Source organism: Orcinus orca, chromosome 3 (assembly GCF_937001465.1).
Source record: "Orcinus orca chromosome 3, mOrcOrc1.1, whole genome shotgun sequence".
Classification (NCBI taxonomy): domain Eukaryota; kingdom Metazoa; phylum Chordata; class Mammalia; order Artiodactyla; family Delphinidae; genus Orcinus; species Orcinus orca.
In genome coordinates this window covers 133,187,531-133,207,648 of record NC_064561.1, presented here as the reverse complement: position 1 = coordinate 133,207,648, position 20,118 = coordinate 133,187,531, and the positions used below count along the sequence as shown (strand labels likewise).

The window sequence follows — 20,118 nt, the reverse complement described above, 5'->3', positions numbered from 1 at the left end:
ATACTATCGCATCCAAACAGTGGCGCAGGGCCATCATGCATTAATGGCTTATTTCCAATAAATCGAATCATCCATCTGCTCCCCAGGTTCCCTAATTCAAAGCCAGGGTGTGGTACCCACCACTAGGACGTTTATTATTTGTGTGCTTATTTTAAAAGCGAGCCCAGCCAATAGGCCATGGGGTTGCAAGTACTAAATAAGGCCCCAGGGCAGAAGGGTGAAAAAAGACTGGTGGGGGGGGAGGGGAGCGGGGGTGCGAGGGGAAATGGAGAAGGGCAACCTCCTCCGGGCTTCTCCCCCTTCCTCTCCCCAGAGCACATCGACCTCCATCTCCCTCCCTTCGGTACCCAGGCCTCGCCTTGGCCCTGACGGGGTTTGCTGCGGGTGCGCGGTGCAGGCCCGGTCTGGGGCGGCGGGAGACGAACCCCTCCCATACAGAAGCCCCTTACCAGGGAAGAGGACGCGAGACGGTGGCAGCGGGCCCGAGGGCGTCGGTAAGTCGGTCCGCCGCCCCGCTGATTCTCCGGGCTTGAGCCTGGCTTCGAAGCGCAGCACTGCGAGCGATGGCCCAAACTTCCCCAGCTCCCAGACCGCCGCCGCCCCTTAGCCCACCCAGCTGTGCGCTTCAACCCAGCTGAGGAGCCTCGCCAGAACCGCCCCCGGGGCGGTGCAAGACGCACAGGGCGGGACGCGGAGCGGGCGCGGGGCGGGGCGGGGCCGGGCGCAGGCCGGGGCGGGGCCGGGGCGGGGCTGAAGTGGGCGCAGGCTTGGGGCTGACGCACGTGGGAGGGTTCAGGAGGAGCTTGCCGCCGCCGCCGCTCTTGTCTGTTCTGCTAGGCCGCCGTGCGGCTTCCCGGCGTCCCGAATCCCTCACCCCCAAACCGGAGGACAGCGCTCCCTCAGCCGCCGTCGCCTTTCGGCGTTCCCATGATAGCCCAGTGCTTTTCGGCTGTGCGAAGCCTCCACAGGTACCTCCCGTGCGCGTGTTAACCTTGACCTTGGGCAGAGCGGGGTCTTCCGCCCCGTCACTGCCAGGCGCCTCCGCCCAGCCTTTCCAAACAGCACCCCTCCGACGCTCCTGGAACCCTCCGTTCCCACAGTCCGCATGGTCTACCCCGAGGGACACCTGGCGCGGGAACTTGGGGCCACCTTTTCTTCATCCGCTCCCTTGAGAGGGCGTCCATTCCCCTTTGTTTGGGACTGCCTCAGCTGCAAGCAGTGAGACTGGTCCCAGGCCCAGCCCAAAACGAATGCAGAAAGATGGTCGGGATAAGAAAATCATTTGACTTTCGTCCCCATCCAGAACTGCAGACCTGTCGTTAACAGTGCCGGCAGCTGTAGACTCGAATAACAATTCTCATTTACCCCTCATGCACATCGTTAACATACACATCGTTTAACACTCGTACAAGATGCAGCCGCTATGGTTTTGCTGCTTATTTCCGTCCATGCTTTCTAATTTCCTTTTTATTTACTTCCCATAAAACATTTGGCCTCTGGCCGGGGCTAATTGACTTGGCCCCAAATGGAGGAAATGATTGCTTGGACACGGTTTGGTGCAGCCCCAGCTGCTGTTTTGGACTGCTTCCTTAGCGCCCTCGCCACACCCCTGTGCCATAGACCAGTAGCAACATGGTGAGAGAATTAAATTCTTTGCACGGATGCGCTGGATGGAATGGTTTTCAGAAACAATGCCACTACCACCCGCATTCCCAAATCTAGCTTTGAACTGAAAATCTGAATGAAGAACCAACAGAAAAAGGGAAATATGTGTTTCTTGCTAGATCCTTATAAAACCTTTAGAACCTAGCAATCAGCCTGTAAGCTTTTTAACAGTTTTCTGTTGTACGTTGCCACTCATCTGTGTGGAGCTTTAGGCTACTCAGTCCTTACCGTTTTGGCGCATCTGGGGACAGTAGTGATCATAAAGAGTTAGTGTGATGATTTTGACCATATTTCAGACTGTCCTTTTAGTGTTCAGGCTGCAAGTGGTATAGCTCTCAAATGAAGCTATACCAACAAATGAAGAAATATATACCTTCCTATAACGCAGGTGTGAGAAGAGAGAATAAATTTCATATTTGACAGTAGTTCTCAAACTTTTTAGTCTCAGGACCTCTTTACCACTCAAAAATTACTGAGGACCTAAGAGCTTCTGTTTATGTGGGTTATATCTTTCCTTATTTACCATATTAGAAATGAAACCAGGGAGATTTTTTAAGTATTTATTAGTTTATTTTTAAAACAGTAATAAATTCATTACATGCATAAATAACATTTTGAACAAAAAATAACTATTTTACAAAACATCTCCAAAACAGTCAGTGAGAAGATGGTATTATGGATTTTTTTCCTTTGGGTTTTTATTTTTAATTGTGGTAAAATATACATAAAATTTACCGTTTTAATCATTTTAAGTGCACAATTCAGTGGCATTAAGTACATTCACATTGTTATGTAATCATTACCACTATCCATCTCCAGAACTTTTTCATCATCCCAAACTGAAACTCCTCATTATCCCCTCTTCCAGTACCTGGTAACCACTATTCTTTCTGTCTCTTTGAATTCGACTATTTTAGGTACTTGATACGAGGGGAATCTTACAATATCTGTTCTTCTGAGACTGGCTTATTTCACTTAGCATAATGTCTTTAAGCTTCATCCGTGTTGTAGCATGTGTCAGAATTTCCTTCTTTTTTAAGGCTGAGTCGTATTCTGTTGTATGGATATACCACATTTTATTTGTCCGCTCATTCATCCATGGACTTTGGGTTGTTTCCACCTTTTGGCTACTTTGAGTAATGCTGCTATGATCATTGGCATGCACATTTCTGTTTAAGTCTCTAATTTCAATTCTCTGGGATAGGTACCTAGAAGGGGGATTACTAGATCACAGGATAATTCTTTGTTTAATTTTTGAGGAACCACCTTACTGTTTTCCACAGCAGTTGTATTGGCAGCTATTGGCAAAGAACAAGAGTTCCAGTTTTTCCACATCTTCATCAACACTTGTTTTATTTATTTTATTTTTAAATAAGAACCATCCTAGGAGTGGCATTGTTTTGCGTTTTTGCAAAACAAATATATGACTTAATAGAAGGTAGCTGGATTCTTACATCTGCTAACACGTTTATTCTGTTGCACTGGTTCGTTTTGGTTTAAGAAGATGAAGAAAATCCCACCTGTCATATGTAGTTGGAAAAGAAAAGTATTTTAATTTTAATAGACATTTTAGATAATCATGGGTGTTCTTTGATATCACATCAAAGTTTGACAAGGTGTAGTTTTTATAAGAATGGTTGCAGTGTGAAATATGAAACTATCAACGTACTTTTTCTTACTGTTATGTTAAAATCCATGGGTCTGTTTTACACTTGCAATGAGTCTCTTACCTATGCATGATTTTGTAATATCAAACACTATTCATTTGGAAAATAGTGGCTCACTGTGTTATACATAGCTTCCTAATGTTGACATATTTTACATTATCAAATAATCATATTCCTTAATATCATCATCCCATCATAAAAGTCTTCAAATACTAGAAAGCTGGCAAGCTCATGGTGGCAGACACACTTTTTCAAAATTCTAATTTTCATTTGAAAGCTGAAATTTTATCATCGGTAACAAATACTATCAGTTGTTTTCCTTGAAGTGACAGCCTTACTATGTTACATTTTTGAGAGGATTTCTGCAAAACACTTAAGTCTGAGTAACCATGGTTTGTCTGTCAGTCATTTTTTCAAGTATAAATGGTGTTCCATGAGAAAAGCAGCTATTTCAGTTCACAGTTCAGTCAATTGCACAAGTGCTTTTAATTTGCACAACCAAATTCTCTGGACAACCATTGTACTCAGGTATTCAGCCGGTGTACTTTATGCCTACTTTACCACACATATATTTAATGATTGAGATTTAATAAAATTAATAATTTTTACTGTCTCATCAAGGACATTCTAAAGTGGAATTTACATTATTTTTAGCATGAGGGAGTGACAGTGAAGAATATAATGACTACTAGGACAGTTTGGTGTCATTGCCTTGATTTGTTCTAAGGTGCCAACAGTTTTATCTTACCATTGCTTTTCACCATCAGTGCAGACGTCAACCAAGTGAAAAAGGTAAATAATGTCTTAGTATTTTTATGAAATACTTTCAACCTCACATACTCCTTGAAATGGTCTCAAGAACCACTCCCCATAGGATTGCAGACCACATTTTGAGAACCACTGGTATGTGTTATGCATATTCTTTGTTTATGCATGGAAGAAAATAAATGTAAAAAGCCGTACAATTATTACTTTTTTAGAAGCTAGCAATCTACCATAAATATATTAACTGTTTTGTTACTTAAGGGCATATATTGCAGTTAATCAACATACTCTACAGTAGTAGTAGTCATCCACCCATGGTTCTTGTGAGTGACTTAATCGCAGAATCTATGTTTCAAAATCTGTATCTTCCTAAAGGAGTCAGTACTTGACCGACCACATGGAAGGCCCTCTACTCCTGATTTCCTGTTTCCTTTGACACTTGGGAATTCATTTTAGTGTTATATGAATAACTAGGTTTTTACTCAACTGGCTTATGATTTCTCTTGGGTTTTCCTGTTGTTATAGTTGCTGTATACTCGTTTCCCAAATCCAGCTTTGCAGCCAGGATCATTGATGAGGGTATTTAGCCAATTTCTTGGGAATAAGTAGACTGGGGATCTGAAGATTGAATTGTACTTGCTGTTCAACTAACCTTGTGACCTTAATTAAATCACCCAATTTCTCGGATTTCTCTTGAATTCCTTTTTTTTTTTTGCCGTACGCGGGCCTCTTACTGTTGTGGCCTCTCCCGCTGCGGAGCACAGGCTCCGGACGCGCAGGCTCAGCAGCCATGGCTCATGGGCTCAGCCGCTCCGCGGCATGCGGGATCTTCGCGGACCGGGGCACAAAGCCGTGCCCCCTGCATCGGCAGGCGAACTCTTAGCCACTGCGCCACCAGGGAAGCCCCAAGACTGACATTTTTTTGAAAGACTTTTTCTTCTTATTAAGTGAAACAAAAAGGAAATCAACACAGAAACTGCAGTAAGTATAAGAGAAAGTCCAGCTTGCAAAATATGGATTTCTGACTTACCATAGCTTATTTTGGAAGACCCTGTCCTTTTCCACCTACTCTGAGATTATCTGTACCTCCTGCTTAGCGTTCAAAAGGGCACCCTCTTTATTTCTTAGACACACTTAGCTGGTATCTTTGATACCTAATCTTACTTGCTGTCAAGACCAAGAGAAAATTCTTTTTCTGCCTCACATTGTAGACAGGGTTGTAGGGACTGAAACAGTTGACGGCTGCTTGCCACAAAGCATGACATGTATACTATAAGGCTACATTGTTAGATCTTATCATTCTAACACTGAAAATTATATATTTATACAGCTTTCACATCCTCATAGGAATTTTCTGGCAAGACACAGCATAAAGAAACACAAATTATTTATGTAAACAAGAAGGAGATGAATGATAGTAGATTCCAACTACCAGTTGTACAGCTTTTTTGGAGGTCTCATATTCAGTCACTTTTTCATTTTACAAATATTTACTGAGCATCTGTTAAGTTATTGTTTAATCTCAGCACCACCTTATTCTAAACTATACAGCATTCCCTTGTAAATCCTCTCTTTTGCCATTGTCCTCTGTCTCAGTGAATGTCACCAGTTACCCAAGTCAGAAGCCTTGGAGCTGTTCCTGGCCTTCTCTCTGTAACGTTTCCGTCAACTCCCAAGTCTTCAAATTCTTTCTCTTTTCTCTATTCGAGGTACCACCGCTATAATCCAAATCTTTATCATCAGTCTCAGCCTCAATTTTTGCTTCCTACTAATATACTTTCCTTATGAAAACAGAGATCTTTATGAAACGCAAATGTGATGTGTCACACTCCAGTTTAAAATTCTTCTTTTGATTGCCATGAATCTTAGGATAAAATCAAAACTCTTTCATATGGTTTATAAAGCCCTATACAGTCTGACCATGACTTAGCTCTCCCGGCTTCTCTTAACTCAATGTTTCAGCCAGAGAATTCATATCCTCATCTCCTGGCGTTAAATTAACACATGTTAATATCTTATTTGGAGTATGCTTCTCTTCCCCTACCTTTCCACAGCCTAGCTAATACTTGTCATTCAACTTAAAACTTATTATAGGGCTTCCCTGGTGGCGCAGTGGTTTAAAATCCGCCTGCCGATGCAGGGGACACGGGTTCGTGCCCCGGTCCGGGAAGATCCCACATGCCGCGGAGCAACTGGGCCTGTGAGCCATGGCCGCTGAGCCTGCACGTCCAGAGCCTGTGCTCCGCAACGGGAGAGGCCACAACAGTGAGAGGCCCGCGTACCCCCCCCCAAAAAAAAAAAATGTTATCACAAATGCATGTTTCCCTAAGCAATATATGGTTTAGTTTCACATGATGGAACTAGTTTGACATGGCTGTGGTTCATTTTTTCGGTTGTTAGGTCTTTCCTTGTGTGACCATTCCAAAATTTATTATCCATTTTCTTGTCAGTGGGTTGTTCCCAGTTATTTGCTATTATAAGCAATACTGCTATGAATATTCTTGTATTTTCTCCTGATACATATGTGCAAGGGGAAGACCTAAGAAAAATTGCTGGGTTTGTAGGACATATGTACATTCTCAACTTTACCAAATGATGTCCAATTCTTTTCCAAAGTGGTGATGCTAATTTACTCCCTCTCGCCGTATATCCTTCATGAGTAGCCATTGATCCTCCATCCTTAGCAATTCTTGGTGTTGTCAGGCCTTTTACCAATCCAAGGTTGTAAAATGGTACCTCTTGGTTTTTTATGTATTGCTGTGTTTACTAATGCGTTTGAGCTGTTTTTATGTTTATATGCCATTTGTATTTTATGCCTGTTAGTGTCTTTTGCCCATTTTCTTATTTGCTTGTTTATTTTTTTATATTGAATTTAAGTACTATTTATATATTCTAGATATGTTTCATTTGATTTCCATTCAAAAGTACATATTTATAGTGTATTTTACCTATGCCAGCCACTGAGCTAACTCTGAGAATGGAGCTGTGGACATGACAAATTATCCCTGTCCACAAGGGTTCATGCCCTTACTCTGTTTAAGGACTCAGAAAGTAATCAAACATATCTCTAAAACAGATTGGGATAGATGCTGTTAATATCAGCTTAGTTTGCACTTCCTCAGGGTCAACTTGCCTGACTCCTACTAAATTTGATCCCTCTGAATACTGTAAGTAATTCCGTAGCATACACGTTATTATTAATAGTGTTTGTCTTCCACAGTAGTTCACAAGTTTTCTGAGATCAGGAGCCTGTTTTTTTGTTGTTGTTCATGTCTGTACCTCCAGCTTTTAGCATGGTGTTGTTCCCAGAGTAGTTGCTTAACAACCATATGTAGTGACTGGATGGATGAAAAGATGTCATCAGCGGTAATAACTGAAAATTCAGCATTCATTCCTGATATCTAAGGAGTATAGGCCTAGATTTGGCATTTTTATATTGACAATGACAGTATAACTTCTAGTAGGAAGTAAATATTTCTAACCCTATAGGAAATAGCTCATTGTGAATTTCTTTATGCAAAAAAAAAAAGTTGCAAGAGGAAATTTATGTCTAAGTATTAATTTAGATCTAGTCGTGTAATAAAAAATTACAGAGTAGAGTGCAGTAGGAAGCTAACCTAACCAACAGACTCATAGGAATTTTGAGTATATACTAGGTGATATGAGGCAGAAGAGAAGCCATATGTTAAAAGACATGATCTTTGTCCTATTCCCTTGTCACCACTGAGGGCATTCAAATAGTGACTTGGTGCCTTACAGACCAGTTGGTGGATCTGTAGAGTAATAGTCTAATTAATGAATACTCTGTATATTAATATACATTAATACATTAATAGCAAAGCTCATTCTACATTGTCAACCTGGATATGAAAGAAGTTGAAAGAGGTGCTAGTTTCTGAAGTACTGGGTCAGAAGCAACCAAGCTGAGAAGTTAACAAAGGTGAACTTCTCATGAGTGGGTGTGGGGTCAGCCCAGGGCAGAGAAACCAGACTCTCTGGACTTGTATGACCTGGGAGTTACTTGGTACTGGGGAAACACATGACATTAAACAGAGTATAATCCTGAGAAAAGCCAAAATACTTAACTTGTTGTACAGACCAGGAAGGTAATGACATGCAGCTTGCCCTACTTGGTGGAAGAAGTACCCAGGAGAACCCAAAAAAGCCATGACGGTGGATTCATATACTGGAACACATCTCATTCCTGCTCTACTAGATCTAGACCCTGTGCTATAAGTACTATACTCCCATAACTGCACAAAAGAAACTGAAGGGAAGTAAAAACAAAAAAAACTTGCTTAGAATGGCAAAAAGGACCAAGGCGACTCAGTAAGATGTATAACAGCTCATCAAAATGTTTTTAATGACACTGAAAAATTGTAAAGTTACAGAAATGATGGATAGTAGAATGTGGTTGATTGAAACCTATACATAACTTTCAAATCTTCATTCACTCATGTCACAAATATTGGCCAGCCCAATATTTGCTTGTTGAAATTTACTTTGTACTCCCCCTCTTTACCATAATTAATTTGTGATTGCTTACCTTAAAAATACACCTTAAGATTAATCAAGGGAAAAGAATATTAGGCAAAAAAAATGTTTAAACATTAGAGTCAGTCTAATTCTTTTAACTGGCTTCAGAACTGTTAACTTTCTGGCAGTAAAGGCAAAGGGAAAACATACCATTAAAAATTATCAGAAACAGAGTTTTTCCTGGTACTGTTCATGAGATAAATTTATCATGTGGGTGCATTATACAGGAGAAATTGAGTGAATGCAATGAATAATAGCCTCAATAATACTTACATAGTAAATGCATAAGTAGACTTTGTATGGGCAATTTCTTATTCTGATCTTTCTTAAAAGACCAAGGCAGTACAGGCTAGTAAGGGTGATAAGGCACATACATAAATAATTATAATACAAGATGGAGGGTGATAAGTACCACAGAGAGTAATAGAGAAATTGATATGGGAGTTCAGAGGAAGGAGAGATTATTTTCAGGATAAAAGGAAGCGGCAAGGTCATAATTGGTCCTGGAAGAGTGGTAGGATTTGGACGTGTGAAGACCAGGGGAGGGAGTTCTCTTCCCCTCAGACTGTTTACCTGAATTCAGAAATAGGCACATTGAGTAAGTTGAGTGTCCAAGGCAAACATGCTAAAAACTAATGAAATGACTCCAAGAAAGAGAATGTACTACACCTTAAATTTATACAATGTTATATGGGAATTATAGCTCAATAAAGCTGGAAAAAGAACAAAGCTCAGTATGTAGAGATTTACACCAAAAAAAAAAAAAAAAAAGGGAAAGAGAATCTGCAGGGACTTCCCTGGCAGTCCAGTGGTTAAGATTTCACCTTCCAAAGCAGAGGGTGCGGGTTCGATCCCTGGTAGGGGAGCTAAGATCCCACATGCCTCAGGGCCAAAGAATCAAAACATAAAACAGAAACAGTATTGTAACGAATTCAATAACGACTTTTAAAATGGTCCACATCAGGGCTTCCCTGGTGGCGCAGTGGTTGAGAGTCCGCCTGCCGATGCAGGGGACACGGGTTCGTGCCCCGGTCCGGGAAGATCCCAAATGCCGCGGAGCGGCTAGGCCCATGAGCCATGGCCGCTGAGCCTGCGCGTCCGGAGCCTGTGCTCCGCAACGGGAGAGGCCACAATAGTGAGAGGCTCGCGTACCGCAAAAAAAAATAAAAATGGACCACATAAAAAAAAATCTGTAAAAAAAAATACGTTTAATAAAAAAGAGAGAAAATTTGCAAACCACATGGCGTTGGAGGCAGACCTGGTTTCAAATGCTTGTGTAATCTCACTAAGCTTCAGTTTCTTCAACCCTAAAATAGAGATAACATTTACTACCTCCTACAGGTTTTGTAAGGAGCGCAGGAACCATTGTATGTGAGAACATCTAGCACAGTGTTTGATACCAAGTGAGTCCATAATAAGTTATAATTTGCTCCCTTCCATTCAAGGTAAAAGAAAGTAGTTCTAAGGACTTGGGTTTTTTTTTGGCTGTGTTAGGTCTTCGTTGCTGTGTGCGGGCTTTCTCTAGCTGCAGCAAGTGGAGGCTACTCTTCGTTGCAGTGCGCAGGCTTCTCATTGCAGTGGCTTCTCTTGTTGCGGAGTACAGGGTCTAGGCGCGAGGGCTTCAGTAGTTGTAGCACGTGGGCTCAGTAGTTGTGGCTTGCAGGTTCTAGAGCGCAGGCTCAGTACTTGTGGCGCACGGGCTTTGTTGCTCCGTGGCATGTGGGACCTTCCCGGACCAGGGCTCAAACCCGTGTCCCCTGCATTGTCAGGTGGATTCTTAACCACTGTGCCACCAGGGAAGCCCTAAGGACTTGGATAATTAAGAACTGACTAGGGATCTTCTTCAACTTATAGTGGGGTTATGTCGCCATGAACGCATCTTAAGTTGAAAAGTCAAAATACTTTTAATACACCTACCTACCAAACATCATAGCTTAGCCTAGCCTACCTTAAATGTTTTCAGAGCACTTACATTAGCAAAAGCCTATTTTATAATAATGTGTTGAATGTCTCGTGTAATTTGTTGAATACTGTACTGAAAGTAAAAAACAGAAATGTGTGGTTACAGAATAGTTGTATGTGTATTGGTGTTTACCCTCATAACTGCATGGCAGACTGGAAGCTGCGGCCCACTGCCACTGCCCAGCATCATGACAGAGTATCGTCCCATGTATACCAAGCCTGGGAAAAGATCAAAATTCAGAGTTTGAAGTATAGTTTCTACTGAATGCGTATCGCTTTCACAGCATCATGAAGTCAAAAATCTTAAGTCTAGCCATTGTAATTCAAGGACTGTCTACACTTGTGAATATTGAAAGTCACAAATGCTTTATCAGTGACTGGGGGGAGGCTATAAATGACCTACTAATGAAATTAGTAGTGAAAAATGAAAGTTCCAGAGGATCTCAACTCACTATAACACCATTCTAATCGGGAGGAGATTCTTAATAGTATCAAATATGAAGTCTTATATTTAAGCTAAACACATCACCTATCTGAGAGCAGGATGATGTAAGAGCAGCACATGGGAAAAACTTAGAACCTTGAGTTGTTTTCGGTTTCAGTATGAATTAGCAGCTTGATGTGGCTGCCAAAGAACAAGAGAGGGAAGAGCCACTAATCAGATGACACTTTAAGTCTTGGGTGTTAGTTGCCAAATGCAGTGGATACTTTTCAGTCCTGATTTTGGTTGGTCTCCATGTAACATTTACACTGTTGGCCACACATGATTTCTTGACTTCCAGAGAATCAAATTCCTAATTTTCCTTTATTACAAGGAATCCTCAAATTTCTTTCAAGCTTCCTTTTCCTGACACTTGCCTCTCAAGCCCTAGTTTTTCTCAAGTTTCTATTCTTAACTTCTACTGTAAATCCCTTTTTTTGTCTCCTTTCTTTGAGCAGACATACATGCTGGAGTCTCTCCCACACACCCTGCTGTCTGAAACCTTCCCTCAACCCACCTGGTATGCACTTTTCCTTTCCATACTTTTCTAGACTTCCCCAGTGTTCTTATCTACATGCTGTTCTTAGATGCCCCAGTCCATTCTAAGAATTGTACATCTGAATACATCTACAGCTATGTCTCCCACCCGGAGCCCTCTCCTTGCCTTCAGGTTCATATATCCAACTGCCATATCACCACAGTTTCATACCCTGGCGTATGTCATAAGCACTGAAAAAAATCAACATTTCCGAAACATACCTAGTAGTGTTTCCCCAAACCTGACCTTGCATTTTCTATTTGCAAGGGTAAATGTGCTATGTTCATTTGCTACGGTCCCACCCACCAACCCACCCACCCAAACTGGAAACTATGACATCCCGTCTTTGCGAGTTTTACCTCTTGAATATTTCTTGAACCCATTGTTTCCTCTTCCACTCACACTACCACTTTTTAAAAAAATATGTATTTATTTATTTGGCTGTGCCGGGTCTTAGTTGTGGCACGTGGGATCTTCGTTGCTATGTGCGGGATCTTCGGGATCTTAGTTGTGGCATGTGGGCTCTTAGTTGCAGCATGCAGGCTCTTAGTTGCAGCATGCAGGATCTAGTTCCCTGATCAGGGATCAAACCCGGGCCCCCTGCATTGGGAGTGCAGAGTCTTAACCACTGGACCACCAGGGAAGGCTCCCTACTACCACTTTTAATTTAGTTGTTCATCCATATTACTGAAGCCTCCTAACTGACCTCCTTTGCCTCCTAAAATGGACCTCTCATACTTCCCACAGCTGTTAGAGTACCTAGCTAAAATGCAGATCTTGTACATACACACCTGTGTTCACAGCAGCACTATTTATAATATCCAAGACATGGAAACAACCTAAATGTCCATCAACAGATGAATGGATAAAGAAGATATGGTACATATATGCAGTGGAATATTATTCAGCCATAAAAAAAGAATGAAATAATGCCATTTGCAGCTACATGGATGGACCTAGAGATTATCATACCAAGCGAAAGTAAGTCAGAAAGAGAAAGACAAATACCATATGATATCACTTATATGTGAAATCTAAAATATGACACAAATGAATTTATCTACGAAACAGAAACAGATTCACATAGAGAACAAGCTTACGGTTGCCAAGGCGGAGGGGGGTGGGGAGGGATGGATTGGGAGTTTGGGATTAGCAGATGCAAACTCTTATATAAAGAGTGGATAAACAACAAGGTCCTGTTGTATAGCACAGGGAACTATATTCAATATCCTATAATAAACCATAATGAAAAAGAATATATATGTATAACTGAATAACTTTGCTGTATACCAGAAACTAACACAACATTGTAAATTAACTATACTTCAATACAAAAAAGAAATAAAATACAGATCTTACCTTCTCACTCAGGGCTTCGATACAAAGTTTAAGGTCTCCAGCATGACATAAATAAACCCATGGAATCTTGCCTATCAACCTCACCAGCCTCATCTTTCTCTGATTCCCATTTCTAACTTCCAAATTGGTTGTAATTCTTGCAATACACTCTACCAGTGATTGAAAATGGGCCTTTGCTAATCCTGTCTTCTATTCCAGGCTTGCCCTTATGCTTCTTCACATACCACACCCCATCCTTCCCTGGATAATTCCTGTTGATGCCCCCTCCCCAAGAAGATTGCTCTGATTTCCCAGTCTGAGTATTGTTTCTCTGTCCAACTGTAACATCTTGTATATAATTCTGTAATTGCATTTACATGATATTGTTGTTATCTGTGTCTGATACACATAAGATCAATAGGTATCTGCTACATTCATTTTAGTATGTTTTTCTGCCATACTAGCCTTATTCATCTTTTATCTTTAGCAGCTAGCTCTGTGCTTACTTTCCCCAGAGCTCCAAATGCATGCTCCACTTCTCTACTTGGATATCTTACTGACATTATAAACTCAGCATGTCTATAATTGAATGCCTATAAAGCTCCAATTTCCCCCAGTCTTCCCACTCTCTCCCCAAAAAAGAAAAAGAAGGAAACATTCTAATCTGCTTCTCCTCCTGAACCCTCTAGCTATCACTCACATCCATGCAAAGCCAAAAGTGGTCATCTTAGACTTCCTCTCTCCTCCCACCCTCGTCTCACCAAGTCTTGTGGGGCTGCTGTTGAAAGATTCAGTCTAGACCCTCCAGTTCTGAAACTCTGTTGTTCTGTTGGTAAGCAGCAGCTTGGCTTATACAAAATAATATAACTTTGGGGGGTTGAAAGAAGCAGCTTAGTAAATAGTTAAGATTTCAGACTCTGGAATCAGATTGCCTGGTTCACATCCCAGATCTGCCACTTACTTAGTTGTGTGACTCTGGCATGATTGTCAACCGTTCTCTGCCTCGGTTCTTCATCTATACAATGAGGATTAAATGAGATAATGCATTCAAAAAACAGCACAGTGCATGGACATAATTAGCACTTCATAAGTGCGTAAATGACTTTGTATTATATTCAGGTAGGTGCTTTTCTTTGCTTTCAGTGTGACTTCCAAACCTCAAGGACCTAAGGTTTGTAATTATTCATCCTTCATCTTTGTTAGGAAGTGTTTTTAAAACCTGCCTTTTGTCTTTTATCAGTGAGGAAACTCTCTTCTCTGCTTTAAAGAGTAGCCTTCTGATATACAGACATGTCAAAGAATTTGAAATCATTTTTACCATCTTGAAGTAAATTAAATATGTGTCATTGTTATTTTCCTTTCTCACATAGTCTGTTGATTTACTTATTTCTCACATAAGTAAATGACAGTTGGCTTCTAGGGGTTGCTGGCCAGACCAGCAGGAGAATTGGGATATGGCATGGGTCAACACAGAGCCACATGGACCATGCCCTCTGATTATGTCTCTGTCTGTCTCAACAAGGACAGGAAAGAGTAAAGAAAAGTAGCAGGCACTGACAAGGTGTTAGGTTAATAACTGTGGGCAACTTGAAGAGAATGGCAGAACTGTCAAAGTGAATGGTGTGATTGGTGATTTAGTATTTAACAACATTGACTCCAGAGCAAGACTGCCGGAGTTACCACTTATAGCTGTGTGACCTTGGGTAAGTTATTTGACCTCTCTGTGCCTCAGTTTCATCATTTCTAGAAATGGAGATAAAATAGAGTCTCTGTCACAGTGTTATTCAAAGGATTAAATGAGTTAGTACATGCAAAGCAGTGCCTGCTGTGTAAATGTTTGACACTGTTTCTATTGATGGTAGTGGCAGTGGCCAAACAGCAACTAGAAGCTTACTCGTTAACTAGATGAAGTAGGAAGCCAGCCATCTGATAGCTGTGTCCAAAGTTGTCAGCCTCAAGTTTTAGATACACTAGAAAGCAGTATCACTTTGAATCTTCTCTAATAATCCATTTATAATGTAATATTCACTGTATCTGCAGTGAAGTATAGTTAATTACTTGACTTAACATCACTGAGCTTCATCCTAAATGAAAGGATTTGAACCAGCTGGTTTCTTAGGCCCCTTCCAGCTGTGAATTTATGAACCTTCATTTACTGGTCAAATATATTTTGTGCTGTAGTTTCTTCTAGCTTCTTCTTACGTGTGCTCTAGTTTTCCCTTGGGGTTTGCTCCATTCTTATCCCTTTTAATCTGCTTGTCAGCATGAGTATTGTTTTAATGTTGAGTTATTATGTTTTTCAAACCACATGTCTGAGGTTAGAATAGCAACTAGAGCTATTTTTAATTTAAAATTTTACTTTTTATTATGTAAATTTTCAGCCACAAATAGAAGTCATGAAATTAGTATAGGTTTAAAATTACTAGCTCATGGCCAATCTCTTTTCATATGCCTCTTCATCCTCCAATTATTTTTATTTTTTATTTTTATTTTTATTTTTTTTTGCGGTACACGGGCCTCTCACTGCTCATGGCCTCTCCAGTTGCAGAGCACAGGCTCCGGACGCACAGGCTCAGCGGCCATGGCTCACGGGACCAGCCGCTACGCGGCATGTGGGATCCATCCGGACCGGGCCACGAACCCGTGTCCCCCGCACCGGCAGGCGGACTCCCAACCACTGCGCTACCAGGGAAGTCCCCTCCAATTATTTTTAAACATATGCCCAACATTTTATTGATACTACTTTAATCATAAGTATTTCGGTATATAAATAGCTCTAAGAGATAAAAATTTTTTTCAAAAATAATCACAATACCATTGTCACATGTAAAAATAATAAACACCCATTTGTGGTTGAACCAGTCTTTAAAAATAAAAGCAAACTAGTTATTAGCCAGGCCTAGGAAGAGGATTTGGGCATCATCATTCACTGAACATAATGACCCAAAAAAAACAAAAAAAAGGCTAAGTATTAAATACTGTACTGAGGAGAGAAGTCTCTCTCCTGAGTAATTTACTAAGCATTTCAATTCTGAAAATTATGCCCCAAACACCAATTAAATGTGCCAGAAGCAATTTATTCATCCGCCTAGAGAAAAATAAAAGTGGAATGTCTTTTTGAGTTGTGGTTTTCCATGTATGTGGGTACACCCTTTACTAATGAATTATTGAAGAAGTCTTGATTTCATTTGTGACAAAGTACTTGATTTTAGATGCTCTGTGGTCTCAGGTGGCTTTTCTTAAGCCAGTTAAAGGATTTAAGAAAAGAAGTCTGTGCATGTTCATTTATTATAACTTTATTTAAAACCTGTAATTATTAAACCACTTGTCCTATACAAGTCAATTAGACTATTATCTTCTGTTTCTTATTTTCAGAACCTGAGATTTTTCTACTTCATTCTTTATAACTTAGTGATATGAACCTTTTGTAAAAGTTCTATTTTTTTTTTTATAAATTTATTTTTATTTATTTTTGGCTGTGTTGGGTCTTTGTTGCTGCGCGCTGGCTTTCTCTAGTTGCCGTGAGCAGGGGCTACTCTTCGTTGCGGTGTGCGGGCTTCTCATTGCGGTGGCTTCTCTTGTTGCGGAGCACGGGCTCTAGGCGCGTGGGCTTCAGTAGTTGTGGCTCGTGGGCTTAGTTGCTCCGCCACAGGTGGGATCTTCCCGGACCACCAGGGCTCGAATCCGTGGTCGAGCATTGGCAGGCGGATTCTTAACCACTGCGCCACCAGGGAAGCCCTAAAAGTTCTATTTATTAAGAGTAGAAATATTACAAACATTTATAGTGTCACACAGATTCACTATGTTATGAAGCAGAAACTAATACACCATTGTAAAGCAATTATACTCCAATAAAAATGTTAAAAAAAAAAACCTTAAGCTGTTTCTTTCTAACATTTTAAAATTTTTATTTCTATTTCTTGGAAAAGATGACTTTGAAGAGGCCCTTTTCATTTACTTACAATGAAATTTGGAAACAAGAACTTATTTCTATTACATTCCAAAATCCAAAATAAAATTGCCTTTTTTCCTTTTTTTAAATGGGTCACTAACATTTTAAGAAAGAGTTGAAAGTAAATCATTCATTCCTAGGGGAGCCTTTGTATAATATAATTAATTGTACTTTTAAGCCTTGTTGATATAGGAAATTGTACACAACTGAGATTTTATGTGGTACTGTTTCCAAAATAGTATGTTTTCACTGTGTAAGACCAAGATTGGACCATTATTGTTGCACTGGTCACTTTTGTCATCCAATTTAAATGCTACATTTGTGAATACCAAAACGGGATGGCCCAATAAAAGAAAATGGGTAATGCTTTTGGCTTTATCAGATGCTGGAGGCTACTCAGAATAAGGGCCACTGGAATGTCTCCATGTTTAGGATAGATCTGCTCTGTTCTCAATATGTTTGTAGCTGAGTTCATGGTGTACATTTTTGTGAATGGCTGTTTTATGGGCAGTGTACTGTGTAACTTTGGCAAGAGCACTTTGAAAGTTCAGTCTTTTCATAAGGTTTCTTTCTAGAGCTGCTAAACATTTTCTGCCCAATTTAAAAATTACTTTCCTATACCAGCAGGTGGAAGCAAGAGCAGTCAAATTGTAGTACTTTGCTTTCTAAGTGTACCAGCATGTCCTGTAGATAATCTATCCATGACTCAGAGTATCTTTGATATATCACTTTAATTACTTTTCTTTAACAACTTTATTGTCTTAGCACATTCTCTTGATTGCTTTATCACCTTATTAGTGTCTGGGGCCAAAACTAATAGTCATTCTAAGACAGGCTAATTTAGATTTTTCATTGCTTTCTTATACTTCATTCAAGTTACAACATATACGCTATGCGCTGATACATTCTTCCACATTTGCCAACAAGTAAAAAGATGACTAAGACACGATCTGCATTCTCAAAGAACTTACTTTCTAGTGGAATGACAAGGAGAATGTCTTCTTCATTCTTCCCCTGACCTGGGAGAACAGATCATTCAGCCTTCCTAGTGTATCTCCAAGTAACCTGTGGCTGGCATTCAGTATTCACAGAAATTTTAATTCATTCAACAGATATTTACTGGGTACCAGGTACTATGTAGGGGCTTAATTAATAAACTTGTGCTTTTTTCCTAACAGAGTTTTTTTTAAAAAGACTGAAACGCTCTTCAGGAGAAGTATCATTCATTTAAAATTTTTTCAATTCAGATTATATAGATCAGGTTGACATATAGACACTAAAACATTGAACTTAAGGGTTTAGAAGTAGTTAATGTGAGTAACATTCCCTGGAATATACTTAGAAGACCTTCCACAAACGCTAGTCAAAATAAAATTAAAGTAAGCTATTCTAGATCAATTCTGTTAGCTGTTTACTGACATCTAATAATAGTAGAAGTAGTAATAATAATAATAAAGTATTTTATACAAAGAATATAAAAGAAAGAGGAGAACCAAGTTTTAAGGTTGTGTGTGTGTGCAGAGTGAGAGAAATATAAGGACCTCCCCAAGGTAGAGTTACTTGCTCTGTCTTCTAAATTCCCCATTGCTTTATGCATATAAAATTTGTTGCCTGGGGCTTCCCTGGTGGCACAGTGGTTAAGAATCCACCTGCCAATGCAGGGGACACGGGTTTGAGCCCTGGTCGTGGAAGACCCCACATGCTGTGGAACAACTAAGCCCGTGCACCACAACTACTGAACCTGCACTGTAGAGCCCGTGAGACACAACTTCTGAGCCCATGTGCCACAACTACTGAAGCCCGCACACCTAGAGCCCGTGCTCCGCAACAAGAGAAGCCACCGCAATGAGAAGCCCCCACTCGCCGCAACTAGAGAAAGCCCGCGCACAGCAACGAAGACCCAACACAGCCAAAAATAAATAATATACGTATATATTTAAAAAAAATTTGCTGCCTGATATTCTAATCCATCTCTGTGTCTCTTCACAAGTCTATAAGCTCCTGGAAGGCAGTAACTGTCTTATTCATCTGTGTAACCTCATTGTTTACTGAAGGAGTGACTGAGTCAACTAATATACTTCATGGGAAAGCCCTTTGTAATGAGCCCTTTTGGGGGAGGAATATAATCTGCAATGTAGGCATAATCACAGAGGATGGTAACAAGTCAATATCTTTATCTGAGAAATCACCAGGGAATAGAGAACTAGCATTTGTTGTATAGAAAGTTTTCTTAGAATGCCTCAGCTGAACCTTATCCACAAGAAATATAGGTTATTCGTTTGCCTGAGTACTTTAAGAAAGCATTTGCAACTTCCTAGGAATACACTTTATCAAGTGGTTTACTGCTTACCTACGAGTAGTTAATCAAAGGGCTCTGGAAAAAGTGAGACCTGGGTGCAAAGGGTCGCCGTCAGGTTGTCCAATGAGTTGAGTTGTTTGAGTTGTTTGAGTTGTTTTAATCTTTGGAAATGGGTGACTAAAAGGTGCCCATGGGGACTTCCCTGGTGGCACAGTGGTTGAGTATCCGCCTGCCAATGCAGGGGACACGGATTCGAGCCCTGGTCCGGGAAGATCCCACATGCTGTGGAGCAACTAAGCCCGTGCACCACAACTACTGAGCCTGTGCTCTAGAGCCCGTGAGCCACAACTACTGAGCCCGCATGCCACAACTACTGAAACTGTGCACCTAGAGCCTATGCTTTGCAACAAGAGAAGCCACCGCAATGAGAAGCCCATGCACCGCACCGCAACAAAGAGTAGCCCCCGCTCACCGCAACTAGAGAAAGCCCATGCACAGCAATGAAGACTCAATGCAGCCAAAAATTAATAAATAAATTTATTTTAAAAAATTAAAAAGTTCTATAAAAAAAAAAAAAGGTGCCCATGCCTAGCTGGCCTGTTTTTCAGAGCTGGATGAAAGCTGAAGTGGAGCATTTCTCCACAGCCCTTGCAGCAATCCTTCACGGAGTGGTATAGACAACAGATCAGACTAGTGATGTCAGTATATATGCTTTAACTACCTACCTTATTCTCTCCCCATTACAAGCGGGGTGGAAGATCAGGGAGGTGCAGTTGGTGACACATCTGATGTTTTCCTTTTTTAGGATTCAGGTGCAACATGAATATAGCATAGTAGTTAAGAATGTGGGCTCTGGGGCTTCCCTGGTGGCACAGTGGTTGAGAGTCCACCTACCGATGCAGGGGACACGGGTTT

At 40.8% G+C, this 20,118-nt stretch overlaps 2 protein-coding genes across 5 annotated transcripts in view; one reads left to right on the top strand and one right to left on the bottom strand.

Annotated features, from left to right (window-relative positions):
• The window catches only part of SGTB (small glutamine rich tetratricopeptide repeat co-chaperone beta), a 46,508-nt gene extending 45,795 nt beyond the window's left edge, over positions 1-713 (bottom strand). For all 3 annotated transcript variants that reach the window (XM_004270752.3, XM_033429902.2, XM_049707944.1), the window contains exon 1: positions 450-713. The gene's annotated coding sequence lies outside the window, so the exon portion shown is untranslated. The remainder of the gene's footprint in view (positions 1-449) is intronic.
• A 56-nt stretch (positions 714-769) lies between these two features.
• The window catches only part of NLN (neurolysin), a 99,972-nt gene continuing 80,623 nt past the window's right edge, over positions 770-20,118 (top strand). The window contains exon 1 of one of the 2 annotated variants that reach the window (XM_004270753.3): positions 770-968. In XM_004270753.3, coding sequence (XP_004270801.1) covers positions 928-968 — 41 coding nt within the window. In that variant the 5' untranslated portion in view covers positions 770-927. The remainder of the gene's footprint in view (positions 969-20,118) is intronic. The other variant, XM_033429909.2, reaches the window with a different exon arrangement.